At 46.0% G+C, this 19,403-nt stretch overlaps 1 protein-coding gene across 1 annotated transcript; it reads right to left on the bottom strand.

Annotated features, from left to right (window-relative positions):
• Positions 1-136: 136 nt before the first annotated feature.
• Positions 137-1,054, bottom strand: LOC100279180 (uncharacterized). Its single transcript, NM_001152204.1, has one exon. The coding sequence runs from the start codon at positions 945-947 to the stop codon at positions 651-653; it is 297 nt and encodes a 98-aa protein (NP_001145676.1). The 5' UTR covers positions 948-1,054; the 3' UTR covers positions 137-650.
• Between the last annotated feature and the right edge of the window lie 18,349 nt (positions 1,055-19,403).

The following is a 19,403-nucleotide window of genomic DNA, read 5'->3' as shown; positions in this document are numbered from 1 at the left end:
ACAACGTCCTCTAAATCACGTCCTCTATATGTAAATACTTATATTAAAGATATTTTTAATTTTTTAATTTTTGTACATACGTATTTGTCATACTCTCAAATGTATTGTACATATTTTAGTTTTATTAAACCGGTTGTTTAAAGTATTCAAATAGATAGAGAACCGTTTAGAGAAACTCTACATATAGAGGATCCAGCAGCGTTCTCTAAATTTAGAGAACCGTTTAGAGAACGTTGCCGGAGGGAGTAGAGGACGTCCTCTAAATTTAGGGTACCGGACCCTTTAGAGGGTCTTTTTGGAGCCAGCCTGATGACTAGAACCAGATGGTGCAGCTTGATGTCCAGAACCAGATTGCCCTGGAAAACTCGACAGCGGGATGGCATCGCGCCGTGCAGTAAAGTTCTTTAATCTGCCTGTGTTTACGATCACCAGTACTACACCTGGGCATTGAACTTACTGTACTTTTCGACATGATGATGTATGACCAAGTCAAAGTCTCAAACAAATGAACAGGCTGCGTCGTGTTGAAACTGCCAAACAAGGCTGTTCCTGCGTCGTATAATTCACCAAGGCACGCACGCGACGCGAAAAGCCACGACCCCCTCCAGACGACCAGATCGGGGTTCAGTGCGACTGTGCGACTGCGACGGTCAGTTGGGTCCCCAAAGGAGCAGGTGCATCAGTTTCTCCGTCCTCTCAATCTCCGCCTCCCGAAGCCGAGGCCTCTGCCTCCACTCCTGATTGCGCTCCTCCCCGGCCGTCCGCGCGCGCCCCTCCCCCTTGGCCCGCAACGTCGCCACCGTCTCGCCCTCCTCCGTCTTCGCGTCGTGCCGGCACGCAGGCGCAGCTGCCGCCGCCGGCTCCGGCCCTGGCCTCGGCCTCGCGTCGCGCTCGTGCAGGGAGGCGCGGAACGCGCGCTCGCGCCCGCACTCCCGCCCGTTGCACATGCCTCGCGCTCGCCGGCTACCGGACACCCGCTCGACGGCTGGCTGGCTGCCGCTGCAACCTCTTTGTGTGGATACGCTACTGATAGCTTGGCCACGTACGTTTTAGCTACATGCTGAGATTCCTCAGCCGTTACTTATAGAGAGACGCCCTGCTTGAATTTCTCAGCCGCACGATCCGATCACACAAAGACCAGAAACAAGTGAAGCGCGTCTCGCCGGGGGCGGGTGTGGTGTGGAGTGCGCGCGGGAAACCGGAATTCCGGAAACGGTGGTTGGGCGCGTCCACGGTTTCGGCAGCGTTCGGCCGGGTGGCTTTTGGCCCATTCCAGCCCGCGGGCCGTGTTCGTACCGAGTGGCGGCAGCGCCGCCGCCGAACCCAGCGAAAGCGCCCGGACCGAGCCCACCGAAACCAGTGGGCGGCGTGGTGCCGGCGCGGCGCGTGCGGTCGCCGTTTGTTCGCTGAGCTCCCGCGGCGGTGGAATGGAATGAACCTTGTGCCTTGCCAAGCCAACGAGAATACGAGATGACCGGCCAGTGGCACGACGCGACACGTTCTTTCGAGGGAAGTCGCCTCGCATCGTGCTGCCCACCACATCGCCGGAAACCGCGCGCGATCACCGCCGGCTCGGCTGGTAGTATAAGTAAGGGCATGTTTGTTTTCTTCGGGAGTATGCAGCTTAGGTTTATTTTTGATATATTAACCCTAATACATATGCATTGAGATGGATTGGGATGTAAGTTAAACTAATTTATATCTCAATCCATCTCAACACACATAGATTGAGAGTACCCAAACAAAGTCTTGTTCGGTTAAGAAGAGATTAATTCCTTTCTAGTCAGATTTAAATAGAAGGACATTTAATCTCCTTCGTTCCCCTCCGATCCTTTAACAACCGAACAATTTTATGTATTATATAATTTAGGTATCTAAAATATATAATCTACCTAATAATTTATGTTGTTTGCTCTTAACTTATTTAAGCTTAAATAATACTACCTCTGTTCTATTTGTCACACTCTAGTTCAATTTTAAAATAAAACATGGCAAATAAAAAAACGTAAAAAATATAATCTATAGAGTAAACAAACAAGGTCTTAAGCAGATTGCTGGAGCGATTGGGATCTTGTCGGTTGTTTTTGTCATTCCCGTCCTGTTTGGCACGCGCCTGATTGCACACTCTCCTCTCGGTGAGCTACTAGGCTACACATGTCTCGCAGACTTCAGCGTCAAAAAGGTTGTCACGAAAGATAGAGGTAGATTAGATGCGACAATGACTAATATGCAAGCAGCCATTATGTGCAAGCGTGCAAGTAGATATTTTGGTCCGTTAGATCTAGATCTAACCGTATGCTATATTTAACATTTAAATCCTCCCACCACCACCTCGTGTAGATTTATAAAAAAGCTCTAACAGACCATGATTACACATACGATTGGATCTTAATCCCGGACCAAAAGAGCTACTTGCACGCTTGCACCTAATGACCGCTTGCATATTAGTCGTTGTCGATTAGATGCAACGTCCACATCAGTCGTGCAAAACTGTGTGAGGCTGCAGCGACACCTCTGTTCTGGAGAAAAGGATCTGCGAACCTCTGAGTTGACAACCAAGGCTGGATTTAGTGGCAACACACAACATGATGATTGGCAACTCCACAACTACAAATGCGATTCTCCAGCTCACCAAGGCAGAGTCCAAGATGACCAATCATGGTCAAAGAAGTAGATGGAGAGGACTAATGAAGGAGTAAACCACTATCGTTTGCCTCTTTGTTGTGTGTGTGGCTGTCTGTCTACGGCATACAGCTTCGTTAACCATGACCATGAGATCTAGTCACTTGTCAGATTTCTTTGTTTGAAACACGTCTCAGCGTGCCACTTCAGTCAACTGTTACAACTTACTGCAGAAACACAAAAAAACGAAATATATGAATCGGTCATGTTCGGCAAGTTCGATCTTTTTTAAGGACTTCTAAATCTGTCTTATATTCAGTTTTGTTTCTTTCTAGTAGTAAAAGCGTCTTATGCAATGTTACTAGAGAGAGACAAACCCGAGTATTGTTGCTGAACTAGGAGTATAGATTTAAAAAATCTCATTTTTTAAGTGTGTCCTGCAAATTGATGCATTTGCAAGTACAACTGCTTAAGCAAAACGACCGCCATGGATAAGCAAATACTTGCTTAGGGCTAGTTTGGCAATCTCATTTTTTCAAAAGGTTTTAGAAAACGGAAAGGAAATTAGCTTATTTCCTTTTGGAAAATGAGAATCCCTTGAAAAAATGGAGTTCCTAAACTAGCCCTTAGTGATGAAATAAGACGAGGGTAGCGTGTAAAAATATTTAGGACGGTTTGGCTTGCTCTTTGGCCATCTGATACATTTCTTAGGGTTTTATGTTTAGCTCCTTATAATTTATTATTAGTCCTGTTGAAAGCATCTATACCTCTTGTTGGTTTTGGTAATTAATAACAACATATGGTTATTGTGACCAACGTATGTTTTGCAGGTATATGATAAGATAAGTCACATAGTGCAGTAAAATATGTGTTCGAACCAGAAATGAGCCGGCGGACTGTCCGGCCCTGAGGCCGGACGGTCCGCGCGTGCGCAGAGCAGATTAGGGTTCCGAGTTTTGTGCTACGGTTGTTAGCTAAAATCGCGGGATAAGCTCGGGAATTAGTTTGTAAAGGGTCCAGCCCCCCTCCTCTATAAATAGAGAGGTATACGGCCGATTTGTAATCATCAATCGAATCAATACAACTTCTATTTCGCATTTTATCTTAGGAGTAGTTCTAGTTTAGCCCTAGTTTAGCCTTCCAATCCCCAAATTCTTCGTCTCTCTTCGGCTCTACGTCGATTAGAGGAGTCTAGGTCGGCCAGCCCGAGCCTAGACACAACCTAGGATCTCTACTCCCCGACGGGGTCCCTTCCGGGAGCAAGATCCAGGCGCCGTCGGCGATCTTCCGCCGTCCCTGCGTACGCGCGGACCGTCTGGCCCCAGGGCGCGGACCGTCCGGCCGTCAGGCAGGAGCCCTAGCCGCGCACCAGGCTGCGGACCGTCCGGCCCCAGGCCGTGGACAGTCCGCCCCTGCGCAGAGAGTACCGCCGCGCCTCGCACCAGGCCGCGGACCGTCCGGCCCTCGCGCGCGGACCGTCCGCCTCTGTGCAGAGGGCACCGTCACGGTTCTTGTTGAGTGTTTGGCGCCTCCAAAAAGGCGTCAACATACTTTTTGGCGACTCCGCTGGGGACAACACATCTAAGCTCATCAAATCGGCCCTCAATGGCCGGTTCAAGGGATAGCTCTGATATTTCTCCAAGCAACATCATAGAGCCGACTTGGGAAACCTTGCCGGGTGACGAGCAGCTCCAGTTCGAGGAGCACAAGGAGCGGATGATCCAGGAAGCGAAAGCAAAGTTCTTGGCCAACTTCAAAGTGGACAGGAACAACAAGGTCGTCCGATATCGGGCGACGGATCCGGCTTTGCTCCAACCCACGCCAGATATCCCCAATGTAAGTAATACCAACGATCTGCAATCTCTTAGAAATTATGTAGAAGATCAACGTGAACAAATGCAGAACATCATAGGGGGTATGCAAAGCGATCTTAAGAGGCTAGTACGTGCATTTGATAAATCTAGTATCGCCAATTTTCCTTCGCACGAGGTTGAGTTAGGAGGTAACACGCGTAACACATCGGCTACAGGTTGTCACGACCAGTCACAACCCCTTTATGGGATGCCGATGGACACATACCCTGAGCAACCGCAAATCGGCAGCAAATCAGCTGATCTGCACATGCCCGGACCGTCCGCACGTGAGCGCGGACCGTCCGGACCAACAACAGTCGGGCCGATTTTTAATGAGTTACCTAGATATGCGCCTGAACCACCACACACGACACAGAATCTAAACTACCCAGTCGGACCGTCTGCGTACAACGACGGACGGTCCGCACATAATCACGGACGGTCCGGGCCAATGTCCGGACAGTCCGCACATGACCTTTTTGAGGAGAATTGTTACCTGAATCCTCACCCGTCCCAGCAGCACTTCCCATCGCACCATACAATGCATCAACCAATTAATTCGAGATCTAGATCCCAGGAAAGCTTTCCGGCCCCACCTAAAAGGCCGGAAAGAAACGATCAAACCTATGAGCCATATAGGGCAAATGGAAATGCACCACGTAGCTCAAATCAATGGGGGGAACGACAACATACTAATATGCAACCAACCCCACCTATGTTTGACCAGAGAGCCGGTGGTCTTGCACCGGCTACCATTGATATAGTGAGGGAAGAAATAGCCGGGGCGTTCCGAGATAAGCTCGGAGTAAGCATGGTCCCTAGGGGGCAATCATATCGGAAACCTTATGACAACCGATTTGATCACCACCCGTACCCACAGGGAACTAGAATACCCGAATTCGCAAAATTTTCGGGTGATCAAGGGAAAAACACGCGCGAACATATAGGCCAGTTCTTAGCGCAATTGGGAGAATTGGTAGACACAGAGGCATTTCGCGTGCGTTTATTTTCATTATTGCTAACAGGAACCGCGTTTGCATGGTATGCCACTTTACCTCCTAATTCCATTTCATCATGGGGGGATCTAGAACAAAAATTTCATGATCATTTTTTCTCCGGTGATTATGAATTGGATTTGGTAAATTTAGTGTCATTGCGACAGACAAAAGACGAATCGGTTAATGATTACATCCGGAGATTCCGCGATACAAGAAACCGATGCTTTCAAATTCATTTAGCAAAAAAACAACTAGTAGGATTAGCCTTTAATGGTCTACGATATTATTTAAAAGAGAGATTAGAAGGCATCCAATTTTTTACACTAGCACAGTTACACCAGAGGGCTTTGGCTTGCGAAAGCCGGAGCAAAGAAACTGCTAAAACAATGCGTCACAACGTACATATAGTAGAATGCGACCAAAGTAGCTCAGATGACGAATCAGCAGAAGTATATGCTGCTGAAATGGTTTGGCCAAAACAGGCCAAATCTTCGGCTTGTTCCTCCTTGCAGCCGGTTCAAAAGAAACGGCAAGAGGAGGTTAAGTTTACGTTTAATGTTGGTAAATGTGATAAAATATTTGATGAGTTACTTAAAAATGGCAATATTAAAATAAATCACACTGTTCCATCCGCCGACGAGCTAAAACGTCGTGCGTACTGCAAGTGGCATAACTCATTTTCTCATGCCACTAATGATTGTAATGTATTTCGGCGACAGATTCAATCGGCCATTAACGAAGGACGATTGAAATTTCAGGAAATGCAGGTGGATACAGAGCCCTTTCCGATGAACATGATTGACTTCGAGGGCAAGAAAGTCCTGGTTCGGCCAAATACAGCCGATAAAGGCAAAGGCAAGGAAACAATCATCGGCAATGCTAAAAAGGCCGATGGGGATTGTAAAGTTTCTTGCAGGAAAGTGGTGGCCGAGAAGACTCCCGATGGAGGGGAGACCCTGAAGGTGACCATCACAGCCTCTAGCACTGGGGGGCAAGCGCAGACAGGGAGACAGTTGCGGGAACCCGTACTGCGCATCATGGACAGTCCGCCGTCCCGACGCGGACGGTCTGACGCTTCTCCGGACGGTTCGGAGGACTCTGGCGGACGGTCCGGCCATGCTCAGGACTCGCAACGACCACGTACCTTCAAACCACGACGACCAGAGATAGGTACGTGGAAAACAAATACATTTAAAGCAGCTGGTCGGCTGATCAAGCCTGGCCCGACTTTCGATCAATTGTTGTCTAAATATGTGAAAAAGAAGGCCGGCCCCAGTGACCGGCCACCGAAGCGACCCCGCTCACCCATTCATGAGCAACGTCAGGTCAGGCCGATTGGACCACATCACCAATCGGGAGAAATGAAAGGTCCTATTGTACAATTGAGACCTAACATGCCGACATGGACCCCTCCACCTCCTTATCCATCTATGCCATATCCATACACATACTTACCTCCACCATATGTCCCAAATCAAATGTGGGGCATGCCACCATATCCATTTGGGATGCCACAGTACCCCGCCTGGGGGGCACCCCAAACATCCATTTTTGATAGGTTGGCACCGCCAGTGCAAGACCGATTGAGCACTGCTGAATCCGGTCACCAGACACAGGCCCAACAAGGTTGCCGGACTACTCGGCCTCCTAGGCCGACCAATCCGGCAGGGGGGCATATGCCTGTAGCAACTCAAAGAACAACAAAAAAGGACATCATCAAAATAGGCACTGCAGATGTTGTCATACAGGGAGACAATAAAGGGCCGATGATTTTCGGCGAATCGGCCAACACAACCGAAAAGGATACGACTACCATCAAAACAGCCGATCCAAAATACTCCATGCCTCGATGGTGCCCAGCGGGATTGACACGATCCCAAAAGAGAAAATTACAGCGCCTAAGAGCAAAGGAGAGCCAGGAGAAGGAGGCGGAAAAGACATTTAATGACACACATCCACTATACCCGCCACCGCAAAAGAAATGGAGACCGAAGGCCGTTGAGAAAAAACAAACGGCCACAGAAATAGAAAGTCAACCTGCACCAGGTGCGGACCATCCGGCCCCCGCGCACGGACCGTCCGCCGTTCACCAGGAAGGCTCTGGACAACCTGCACCAGGCGCGGACCGTCCGGCCCCCGCGTGCGGACCGTCCGTCGTTCATCAGGAAGCCTCCAACGACACGACAACATCAATGGAAGAGGACGACCTGCTAGGAGAAGACCTGGTCGACTACGAGGTTTCTCCAGAACGCCCAGGTATGGATGTAAATATTATTACATTTTCTTCCGATTGTACTATCATCGGCGACGATGAACCTGTTGCTGCCCAGTTTGATTTTGGTCCTAAAGAAGCCGCCTTTACTAAACCAAAGGAATCGGTAAATCATTTAAAGCCGCTCTTCGTGCGCGGTCACATTGATGGAATACCGATTGCTAAGATGTTGGTGGATGGGGGGGCGGCTGTAAATCTAATGCCTTATTCATTATACAGAAAATTAGGTAAACAAGATGACGAACTTGTCAAAACCAACATGACCCTCAACGGTGTTGGGGATAGTTCGATTAAAGCCAGGGGAGTCACGTCCATTGAATTAACCATCGGGACTAAGACCCTTGTTGCTGCATTCTTCGTCGCTGATGTAGAAGGGAATTACAGTTTAATTCTAGGCAGAGATTGGATTCATGCCAATCAATGTATACCTTCTACATTACATCAAATGCTAATACAATGGGTAGGCGATGAGGTAGAACAAGTACATGCTGATGTATCGGCCTGCATCGCTGTGGCCGATGCCCCTGTACTCTGGACTTATGAGACTGCTACATGTCTCACAGGGGTAGACTTTTCTAATTATCAGTTCATAAGTATAGATAAGAAAGGTTTCATTCCTGTAATGCTAGAGCCGATGGAGAATCGGCTAAATCCTAAATAGAGTTTAAATGATGAATACACACAAAGTTCATGAGTCTTTGATCACGGACAATTCGGCCCTCAAAGCCGGATGGTCTGGTCTTTCACAGAACAGTTCGGACTTTAAGACCGAACATCTACCACAGCGAAAAGATAGTATTACGGATGATCCGGTCCCCGAGACCGGAAAGTCCGCCATCACACAAAAATCATCTGATTCCTCTGTGGGGGACATGATAGAGGAATTCAGAGATCTTGATAAACTAGGACAGGGGCTTACATCGGCTGATCCTGTGGAGGAGATTGACATAGGAAATGGTAAAACTCCAAGGCCGACTTTTGTAAACAAGACCCTGGAGGCCGATTCTAGAAATGAGATGATCGGTCTATTGAAGGAATATTCAGATTGTTTTGCTTGGAATTACACTGAAATGCCTGGACTAAGCCGAGAGATTGTCGAACATCGGCTGCCCATTAAGTCTGGTTTCAGACCTTTCAAGCAGAAAGCTAGAACATTTCGTCCAGATCTTCTCCCACGAATCAAGGACGAAATCCACCGGCTGCTAGAAGCTAATTTTATTAGACCTTGCAGATACGCAGAGTGGGTCTCCAATATTATGCCGGTGGAGAAGAAGGAGTCAGGTAAACTTAGAGTATGCATTGATTTTCGTAATTTAAATAAAGCAACTCCTAAAGATGAATATCCCATGCCCATAGCCGACACATTAATCAATAATGCATCAGGAAATAGGATTATTAGCTTCCTTGATGGTAATGTCGGATATAATCAGATTTTCATGGCCGAAGAAGATGCGTCTAAAACGGCCTTTATATGTCCAGGCTTCATTGGTTTATTTGAATGGGTTGTCATGACATTCGGTCTTAAAAATGCTGGTGCTACTTATCAGAGGGCTATGAATCTGATCTTCCATGAGTTGTTAGGAAACACTGTGGAAGTCTACATTGATGATATTGTAGTCAAATCGGCTGAGTTTAGTTCTCATATAGCTGATTTGCGCAAAGCCTTTGATAAAATGCGTCGGTATGGTTTAAAAATGAACCCACGTAAATGTGCTTTTGGAGTGTCGGCTGGTAAGTTTTTAGGATTTGTCATCCATGAACATGGTATAGAAATAGACCCTGACCGAATCAAGTCTATTCGGAATGTGGGGCCTCCGACTTGTAAGGTCGAAGTGCAGAGGTTTCTCGGCAAGGTGAATTATTTACGAAGGTTTATTTCTAACCTAGCCGGGAAGATTGATGCCTTCACCCCTATCCTTCGGCTTAAGAATGATGCTGAATTCACTTGGGGGGCAGAGCAGCAGGAAGCATTTGATCTCATTAAAAAATACTTGTCTTCGGCTCCCGTGTTAAAAGCACCACAAGTAGGAGCACCATTCAGATTATACATTGCAGCTGAAGACAAGTGAAAGCATCTAGGCCCCTGGTTGGTTTTAGTGATTAATGACAACGTATTATTATATGTGACTAACGTGTGTTTTGCAGAGACAAATGGTAAGTTAGGTCACATGACAGGTAGAAGTACTACAACGGAGAAAACAATCCCGGAGATAAGAACTCGAAGCGACGGCTAAAACGACGAAACAAAAGGTGAAGGTCTACGGAGTCCGAGTGTCAAGGAGATGTGGACACTCGCATTTTAATTAGGCTTTTTATTCTCTTTTAGCCGTACTATAAAGAGGGGTTGTCGATGAGTAGTTTGACCAAGAGAGTTCTAGTGTAGTGTTGGTGCACAATCACACTCATACACAGTGCTAGGTGTCACTCTAGAACTCACACACAAGTTAGAGCGAAAACCGATTTGAAAATCAGCTGAAAAACAAGACTTAGGGTTTCTGGCTTTGGGGCACCGGACTGTCCGGTGTGCACCGGACTGTCCGGTGCACCCTCTGCCAGGTGGGACCAGGCTGGTCCACAGCAGGGACTCACCCAGTAGCAGAAACCCGAGAGCGCAGCCTTCGGAAAATGAATTTTAGCGGCACACCGGACATCGCACCGGACTGTCCGGTGTGCACCGGACAGTGAACTGTTCACTGTCCGGTGCGCCATGAGTCCAACGGCTAGCTGTCAGAACTAGCCGTTGGAAGTGACCGTTGGCGCACCGGTGGCGCACCGTTGGCGCACCGGTGGCGCACCGGACAGTCCGGTGCGCCATCGCGCAGCAAGTTTCCTGTAACGGCTAGTTGGTGGGTGAGGGCTATTTATACCCCTTCCACCCACCACATTCATTGTCTTGCACTCCACATTTATTCCAGCACCTTGGTAGAGCATTGCAAGCACCAAAAGCCTAGTGAGGAGATTAGAGAATCATAATCCGCGCTTGTTCCTCATTAGCGCTAGTGAGAGCCACCTAGAGCACACACCACTTGCATTAGGCTTCTCTTGGTCAAGCGAAAGTCTATGGCTTGTTACTCTTGGTGATCGGCATCACCTAGACGGCTTGGTGGCGTTGGGAGCTCGGTGATCACCGTGAAGATCTTGTTGGTGACCCGACTCAAGTTTGTAAGCGGTCTCGAGGGATCCACCGCGCCGGAGTGGCAAAGGATCATCTCCTAGTGAGCACTTGGTTCTTGCGAGGACCAAGGGGGAGCGATACCCTTGCGCGGGTGCTCCAACGAGGACTAGTGGAGAGTGCCGACTCTTCGATACCTCGGGAAAAATTGGAGGAGTCTTCTAAACTTTGCTTTACATTCCGCACTTAATTCAAGCTATTTACTTTGTGTATTTGTTTAGCAAGTATTTGAAGCATTGTTTTAGCCTTGTTACATTTCTAGTATTAGTTTCTTAGTGCTAGTTGTTGGGGTGAAGTTGGGCTCTTGTTTAGCTCTTGCTTAGGTTTTAATTAGTGTTGATTTTTAGAAAAGCCCAATTCACCCCCCCTCTTGGGCATCGTGATCCTTTCAATTGGTATCAAAGCCTTGTTGCTCATAGATTAGCTTAACCGCTAGAGTTACGATGTCCGGTGGGGATGGACCTCCTCCCGTTTTTGATGGTGACGATTTTCCTTATTGGAAAATTCGTATGGAAGCATACTTAGAGGCTATAGACATTGGTGTCTATAAAGCCGCCACACAAGGGTTTCCCCAACCTAGAGATCCCACAAATCTTGTAGGTGATGAGTCCAATTATGAGAAATGGAATGCAAAGGCCAAAAACACCCTTTTTAGAGGTCTTTGCAAAGATGTGTTCAATAGAGTTCGGAATCATAAAAATGCTCATGATTTGTGGATGGACATTTGTGCTCTACACGAAGGAACTAGAAGTGAACGTGAGGAAAGATATCACATAGCTATGCGAAAGTTAAATTCTTTTGAAATGCTTGCTAATGAAAATGCAAACGCTATGTACTCACGACTTAATATTCTTGTAGAGGAAGTCAATGGATTGGGGCTTACTCAAATCTCACAACCGGATGTTGTGAGGAAGATTCTCAGTGTCCTCCCAATAGACAAATATGGACACATTGTCACTGTGCTACATCAAATGGATCTTTCAGTTACCACACCTACACAAATTTTGGGAAAGATCAATGCTCATGAGATGTACATGCACATCAACAAAGAAGAATCATCTTCCAAAAGAAAGGATTTGGCTCTCAAAGCAAATCATGAAAGAAAAGGAAAAGCAAAAATTCAAGTTGAGGAAGAATCCTCAAGTGATGATGACCTTGATGCAAACATTGCCTTGATGGTAAGGAAAACCACCAAGATGTTGAAGAAGCTAAATAGAGAAGGCATCAAATTTGATTCAAGAAAGAAGAAGTTCTTCTCCAACAAAAGAAAGCCCATTTCTGAGATGGACTGCTACAACTGTGGTGAGCTTGGTCATCTTGCTCATCAATGCAACAAGCCCAAGAAGAACAAGTTCAAGGGCAAGAAAGAAGATGACAGTGATGATGAAAAGAAAGAAAAGAAATTCTTCAAAAGAAGGGATGGGAAGCAAAAGAGGTTCCACAAGAAGAAGAATGGAAAGGCCTATATTGTTGGTGACTGGCTCACCGACGTCGAATCATCAAGTGGATCTTCTTCAAGTGAAGAAGAGGATGATGAAAAAGTTGCGGCCATCGCCGGGGACTTCTCTTCACCACCACCATCGCCATCATCCACTTCTCACCTGTGCCTTATGGCTAAGGGTGAACGAAAGGTACAAAATGATATTGATGATGATAGTGATAGTGATAGTGATGAAGAATTTGCTTCACCTTCATATGATGAGTTAGCTGACTTACTTAAAGAATATACTCAAATCATTAGAAAGTCAAAAGCTAAATGTGATAGGTTGAAAAATGAAAATGAATCTTTAAATGCCAAGTATGACATAGTTATAAAGGCTAGTGATGAAATAAAAGAAGAAAATAAAACTATGTCATCAACTGTAAATGAGCTCACAATCTCCCTAAAAGATGCTAAGGAAAAATATGACAAATTAAATGAAGCTAATAGGGAGTTGCAAAATAGACTAGTTAAGATCAAGGAAGACTATACTCAAATTAAATTTGATCATGACAATCTTCTTGTTGAAAATGAACTTTTATCTTGCAAAACACATGAGGCTATTAACCCTGTTGTTAAGCTTGATGTAGCAACCTCATGTGATGATTTGATTCAAGAAGAGCAAACTAGTCTACATGCTGAATTGACTGAAAAAGTTGAAGTCCTGACTTTAGACAACCAAAAATTGAAGAATTATTTGACTGATGCAACTACTAGAGGAAAAGTTGCTATTGAGAACAATGATTTCAACAATGAGTTGGCAGTGGATAATCAAAGGCTTAAGAATGAGGTCAAGAAACTAAAAAGTGAAAATGAACATCTTGCAACAAGTGTGCAAAAGTTCAACAAGGGTCAATACCTCCAAAATGAGCTGCTTATGAACACTGTTATGAAAAATAACAAGAGTGGTATTGGATACAATGCTTTTGTGCAAAAGAAATCTATCACTCAATACAAGCCAAAGCAGACTCACAAGCCTATCAAATGCTTTGAGTGTGGAAATGAAGGTCATTTTGCCCACAACTGCAAAGCTAAACCACCAACTCCCTTGCCTAAGCACTCAAGACCATTTGCTTTCAATGCTCACTATGTTCTAAGAAAGGTTGCAAATGGAAAGATTAAGGTTACATTCCTAGGTCCACCAAATAAGAGTAGACCTAGACAAATCTGGGTGGCAAAGTCCTTAATTGAGAGAGTCACTGGTCCTATGCAATATAGGGCTCTCAAAACTCAAGCTTGAATTGTCTGTGAATGTAGGTGAACTACAAGACCGGTGGGAGCCATTGGGTTATTGACAGTGGATGCACACAACATATGACAGGCAACCCACGGATGTTCACCTCATTAGATGAGAATGTTGATGGTCAAGATAAAATCACATTTGGAGACAACTCAAAAGGAAAAGTACAAGGACTTGGCAAGGTGGCAATCTCAAATGACTTATCAATATCAAATGTTCTCTTAGTTGCACCTTTGAGCTTCAATTTATTATCAGTGGGACAACTCTGTGATCTTGGACTTCAATGCTTATTCACTCCATCAGAGGTTATTGTAACAAAAATGGATGATGAATCAATGGTATTCAAGGGTTTTAGATACAACAACCTCTACTTAGTGGATTTCACTTCAGAAGATGCAGACTTAAGAACCTGCCTCTTCACCAAAGCTTCTCTTGGATGGCTTTGGCATAGGAGGCTTGCACATGTTGGGATGAGCACACTCAAGAAGGTATTAAAGAAAGATATGGTTAGAGGATTAAAGGATGTGGTATTTGAAAAGGACAAGCCATGCAGTGCATGTCAAGCTGGAAAGCAGGTTGCTAATACACATCCCACTAAAGCTTTCATGTCAACATCAAGGCCACTGGAACTACTTCATATGGATTTATTTGGACCTACAAATTATGTCAGTGCCGGTGGCAACCTCTACTGTCTAGTGATTGTTGATGACTTCTCAAGATACACTTGGGTGTTCTTTCTCCATGACAAATCTGAAGTTGCATCTACATTCAAGAAGTTTGCCAAGAAAGCTCAAAATGAATTTGATTGCAAGATTAAGAAGATTAGAAGTGACAATGGCAAAGAATTTGACAACACCAACATTAATGAGTACTGTGATGAAATTGGGATCAAGCATGAAGTATCTGCCACATATACACCTCAACAAAATGGAGTTGTTGAAAGGAAAAATAGGACCTTGATCACTCTTGCAAGAACAATGATTGATGAGTATAACACACCGGAGAGGTTTTGGGCCGAAGCTGTCAACACTGCTTGCTATGCATCAAACAGGCTATTTCCTCACCGGCTACTTGCGAAGACTCCTTATGAACTGCTAAATGGGAAAAAGCCAGACGTCTCTTTCTTCCGGGTGTTTGGGTGCAAATGCTACATCTACAAAAAACGCCATCATTTAGGGAAGTTTCAAAGACGTTGTGATATTGGTTTTCTTTTGGGTTATTCATTAAAGTCCAAAGCATATCGAGTATTCAACCATGCCACTGGCGTGGTAGAAGAAACATATGATGTGGAATTTGATGAGACTAATGGCTCCCAAGGAGCACTTGAAAATCTTGATGATGTAGGTGATGAGCCACTTAGGGAAGCAATGAAGAACATGCCTATTGGAGCTATCAAACCAAAAGAAGATGAAGAAGAGGTGCGAATCATTGACAGGCCTTCTTCATCAAATGTACCACAAGATGATGAAAAAGATGAGAGGCATGCAAATGAAGATACATTTGTCTCTCATGAACAAGCAAGGGTACAAGCCGAAGATGTTGATGCTCCAGGATCTTCTTCCCAAGTGGTTAACAGGAGAAACTCATCACTACTTCAAGCTCATCCTCAAAACCAAATCATCGGGAGTCCTTCACAAGGGGTTATTACTCGATCACATAGACATGCTAATTTTATTGAACATCACTCTTTTGTTTCTTGTGTTGAGCCTACTTGTATAGATGAGGCGCTACAGGATCCGGACTGGGTGAATGCCATGCATGAAGAACTTAACAACTTCACCCGTAACGAAGTTTGGACCCTGGAGAAGCCCCCACAAGATGCAAGAATCATTGGAACAAAGTGGGTGTTCAGAAACAAACAGGATGATCAAGGTGTGATTGTAAGAAACAAGGCAAGACTTGTTGCAAAAGGATTCTCTCAAGTTGAAGGCTTAGACTTTGGAGAAACCTTTGCACCGGTTGCTCGACTGGAAGCCATCCGTATCCTACTTGCATATGCATCATGTTATGATATAAAACTTTATCAAATGGATGTAAAAAGTGCATTTTTAAATGGCTTCATAAATGAACTTGTATATGTTGAGCAACCGCCTGGATTTGAAGACCCTAGATATCCTAACCATGCTTACAGGTTGTCCAAGGCGCTATATGGACTAAAGCAAGCTCCAAGGGCTTGGTATGAGCGTCTTCGCGACTTCCTCATCGAAAAGGGCTTCAAAATCGGGACCGTCGACACGACTCTCTTCACCAAGAAACATAACGGTGATATTTTCATTTGTCAAGTATATGTTGATGATATAATCTTTGGCTCGACAAATGACTGTCATTGCAAGGAATTTGGTGAGTTGATGTCGAAGGAGTTCGAGATGTCAATGATTGGTGAGCTAACATACTTCCTCGGCTTTCAAGTCAAGCAAATGAAAGATGGTAACTTTCTCTCTCAAGAGAAGTATACCAAAGACTTGTTGAAAAGATTCAACATGGAGAAGTGCAAACCAATCAAGACCCCCATGCCTACAAATGGACATCTCGACTTAGATGAGGGAGGTAACCCGGTTAATCAAACTCTCTACCGTTCTATGATTGGTAGTTTATTATACCTTACCGCATCTAGGCCCGATATCATGTTTAGTGTCTGCATGTGTGCTAGATTTCAATCTAATCCTAAGAAAGCTCATCTTCGCGCTGTTAAGAGAATTCTTAGGTATCTCAAGCACACCACAAGCGTTGGTCTGTGGTATCCCAAAGGAGCTACTTTTGATTTAATTGGCTATTCCGATTCGGATTATGCCGGTTGCAAAATTGATAGGAAAAGTACTTCTGGGGGATGCCATTTGCTTGGTAGATCACTAGTTTCATGGACATCCAAAAAGCAAAATAGTGTTGCCTTGTCAACTGCCGAAGCGGAATACATTGCCGCAGGTGCTTGTTGCACACAGATTTTATATATGAAGCAAACTCTTCTAGACTATGGCGTAGTTCTAGAAAAAGTACCTTTGTTGTGTGATAATGAGAGTGCTGTTAAAATTGCTAATAATCCTGTACAACACTCTCGCACCAAGCACATTGATATCCGTCATCACTTCCTTAGAGATCATGTTGCTAAAGGAGATATCATTTTAGAAGGAGTGAGGTCGGAAGATCAATTAGCGGATATTTTCACTAAGCCACTTGATAAGACCCGCTTTTGCATGTTGAGGAATGAACTAAATATTCTTGATCTCAGAAATTTTATGTGAAATGTCAAATGGTGTTGTCAAGCTTGCATTGCATATTTAAATTCCTTGTATTGCATCTAGGGCTTGTCTAACCTAGTTGAGATAACCGCCAATAAAGCGAGTGAAAAAGCTTAACTCGGGTCAAACTTGACAAGTCTTAGTTTTTAAGCTTTTAAGCACTTAAATTCTTACTTTCATGCAATTATTGGTTCTTGAAATATGCATGAGGTACTGCACTTAGGGGGAGTATTCAAAACTCAAATCACTCATGAAAACCCCTAGTGCAAACCAAAATGCAAATTTCACCATTTGCCTATTTTCTCTAAAAATTATCTAGCCTATGGCAAAATATTTTGAAAAGTATATGAGGGTGCCAATACCTGTCCCAACAAGTGTTCTTTTGTGTGATTATAAGTTGGGATTTGGTTTGGTTAGGAGTTAGATAGAAAAATTCAAAATTTTCCAAACTCCCCTCTGTCTGGGCTCACCGGACAGTCCGGTGTGCACCGGACACTGCACTGTGCAATGTCCGGTGCACCGGCAGCCGCGCGCTAAAAGTCTTTTTCCTGTGCGCTGTCCGGTGGTTCACTGGACAGCTACTGTGCGCTGTCCGGTGTGCACCGGACAGCCACTGTAGACTGTCCGGTGTGCCCATCTCGCGTTTTAAAAAACGGCCTCCAGCCCGAGCCGGGCCAGAAGCCCCTTGTTTCCCAGCCAGCGCCTGTGCTCTCTGTCCAGCGGCGATTTCCCAGCGCCCGCCGGCGTCCTTCTCTCACCGGCGGCCACCGTCCTCGCCAGGCTCCGGCGACCTCGCCCGTGCCCTTCCCCTCGGTGAGCAGCTCCTTTCCTTCCCTCAATCTCCCTGCTCTCGGATTGAAGGTCTCTGTGGCATTCCACTCACCACCCCCTTTTGCAAATCTTCCAAATCTGTGAATTCCTGTGAATCCAATTGGTGGTTTGTGCTCTAATGTCCCTATTGTGTATCCTTGCAAACTCTTAGCTCCTTCGGGAGGGCATTCCCACCTCAAATGGCCATATACCTAAAACCCTAAATCCCCGCCCACCAAGTGCTCGGTGAAATGCCCAAACCAGCCAAACTTGCTCCAATTGAACCCAAATTTTTCAGGCACCTTCACCACACTTCCAGTAACCTACTTGCCAAATTTCACGCCAATCCGAGATCCCAGGCTTAAATTTAACCAAAATTCTCGTTTTGCACGATCGTTTCCGAGCCGAGTGCCCAAAACCCTATTTCTTCGCCTAAATTCAAACCAAGCACACACTTCACTCATATTGACCTATATAAACCTATTCGTGAAGTATCGGCTCAATCCCATATCGTTTTGTGCCTCAATTTGAATTCCAATCATCCTATGTCTCTATTTGTCCGTCGAACGTCGTTTTCACGGCTTTTGACTTATCGATCGTCCCATCTCGTGCCATATCTCTTTGTGTATGTATTTATTCACATTTCATATGCTTATGACTATGTGACTAATACGTGCTCACCTCTTCTGTCATTTCAGTGACTTTGTGTGTGCCGTCTTCCGTTCTGCCTGGATCGTCACCTCCAGTGTGCGCTTTCCAGACTTTAGTTCAGGATGCCGCGCACGAAGAATGCGTCGGCATCAGGGGGTGGCGATGACGAGGACCCTCGTCGCCCCTTCAGGCAGGTGAAGGGGAAGACTGTGTACCTGGAGCAGCAGGAAGGCCGCAAGAAGCGGCGTTCAGACAGAGAGGCTCGCGCAGCAGCAGCAGCTGCCGCAGCCGCTGCACAGGCAGCACTTGGAGATCAGCCGGATATTCCATCAGATCAGATTGCTTTCCGTGCTCGTCGTCTCGCCTCCCGGTCTCGCTCCTCCACTCACACCTCCGCTTCCACTCCGCCACCCACTCTGCCTGCTCCAGTCACTCCTATTGCTCCATCCACCTCCACCGCCATACCCACTACCAGCACCACGCCAGCTTCCACTGCTTCCCCTGTCCCCGCTCCCGCTTCAGCTCCACCTGTCCCTCCACCTCGCTTCCGGGAGCGCGATGAGACTGAGGTCCGTCCACTGGGTTCGGATCCTCGTCTATTTGATCTTCAGCGTGCCACTGCAGCCCGGGTACGTCGGTTCAGGTACGTACCCGTGGAGTCTTGGCTGCCAGCTCAGAGAGACCCAGCAGCAGGAGTTCTTTTCAGCACTCGGATTCAGGAGTCTTTCTTCAGGGCACAGATGTCAGCTCAGATTGCGCTTCGTGTTCACCGCCTCTTAGATCTTCCAGCCTTCTTGCTAGCAGCCGGTGCTGAGTCTGAGGCGCATCTCACATATTTGCCAGGCCTTCTATCCTTTCTGACTATCAGCGGCAGATATGTTGAGGAGTGGGTCCGCGTCTTCTATGCCTCTGTTTGGATTGACCCGGATCATCAGTGGATGAGGTTCCGTTTTGAGCGCGAGGATGTCACGATCACTGCCAGTCAGATCAGACAGCTTTTTGGATTCCCTGATTCGTCGACTCGCCTCCACAGTCTCTGTTACGGCACTTCAGATCCTCCACGTCGCCC

Source organism: Zea mays, chromosome 5 (genome assembly GCF_902167145.1).
Source record: "Zea mays cultivar B73 chromosome 5, Zm-B73-REFERENCE-NAM-5.0, whole genome shotgun sequence".
Lineage (NCBI taxonomy): Eukaryota > Viridiplantae > Streptophyta > Magnoliopsida > Poales > Poaceae > Zea > Zea mays.
The sequence above is the reverse complement of the archived record's forward strand: the minus strand, read 5'-3'. Positions and strand labels throughout refer to the sequence as shown.

Excerpts from the sequence above, each read along its gene's own strand:
- LOC100279180 (NM_001152204.1), bottom strand. The coding sequence starts at position 947 with ATGTGCAACGGGCGGGAGTGCGGGCGCGAGCGCGCGTTCCGCGCCTCC.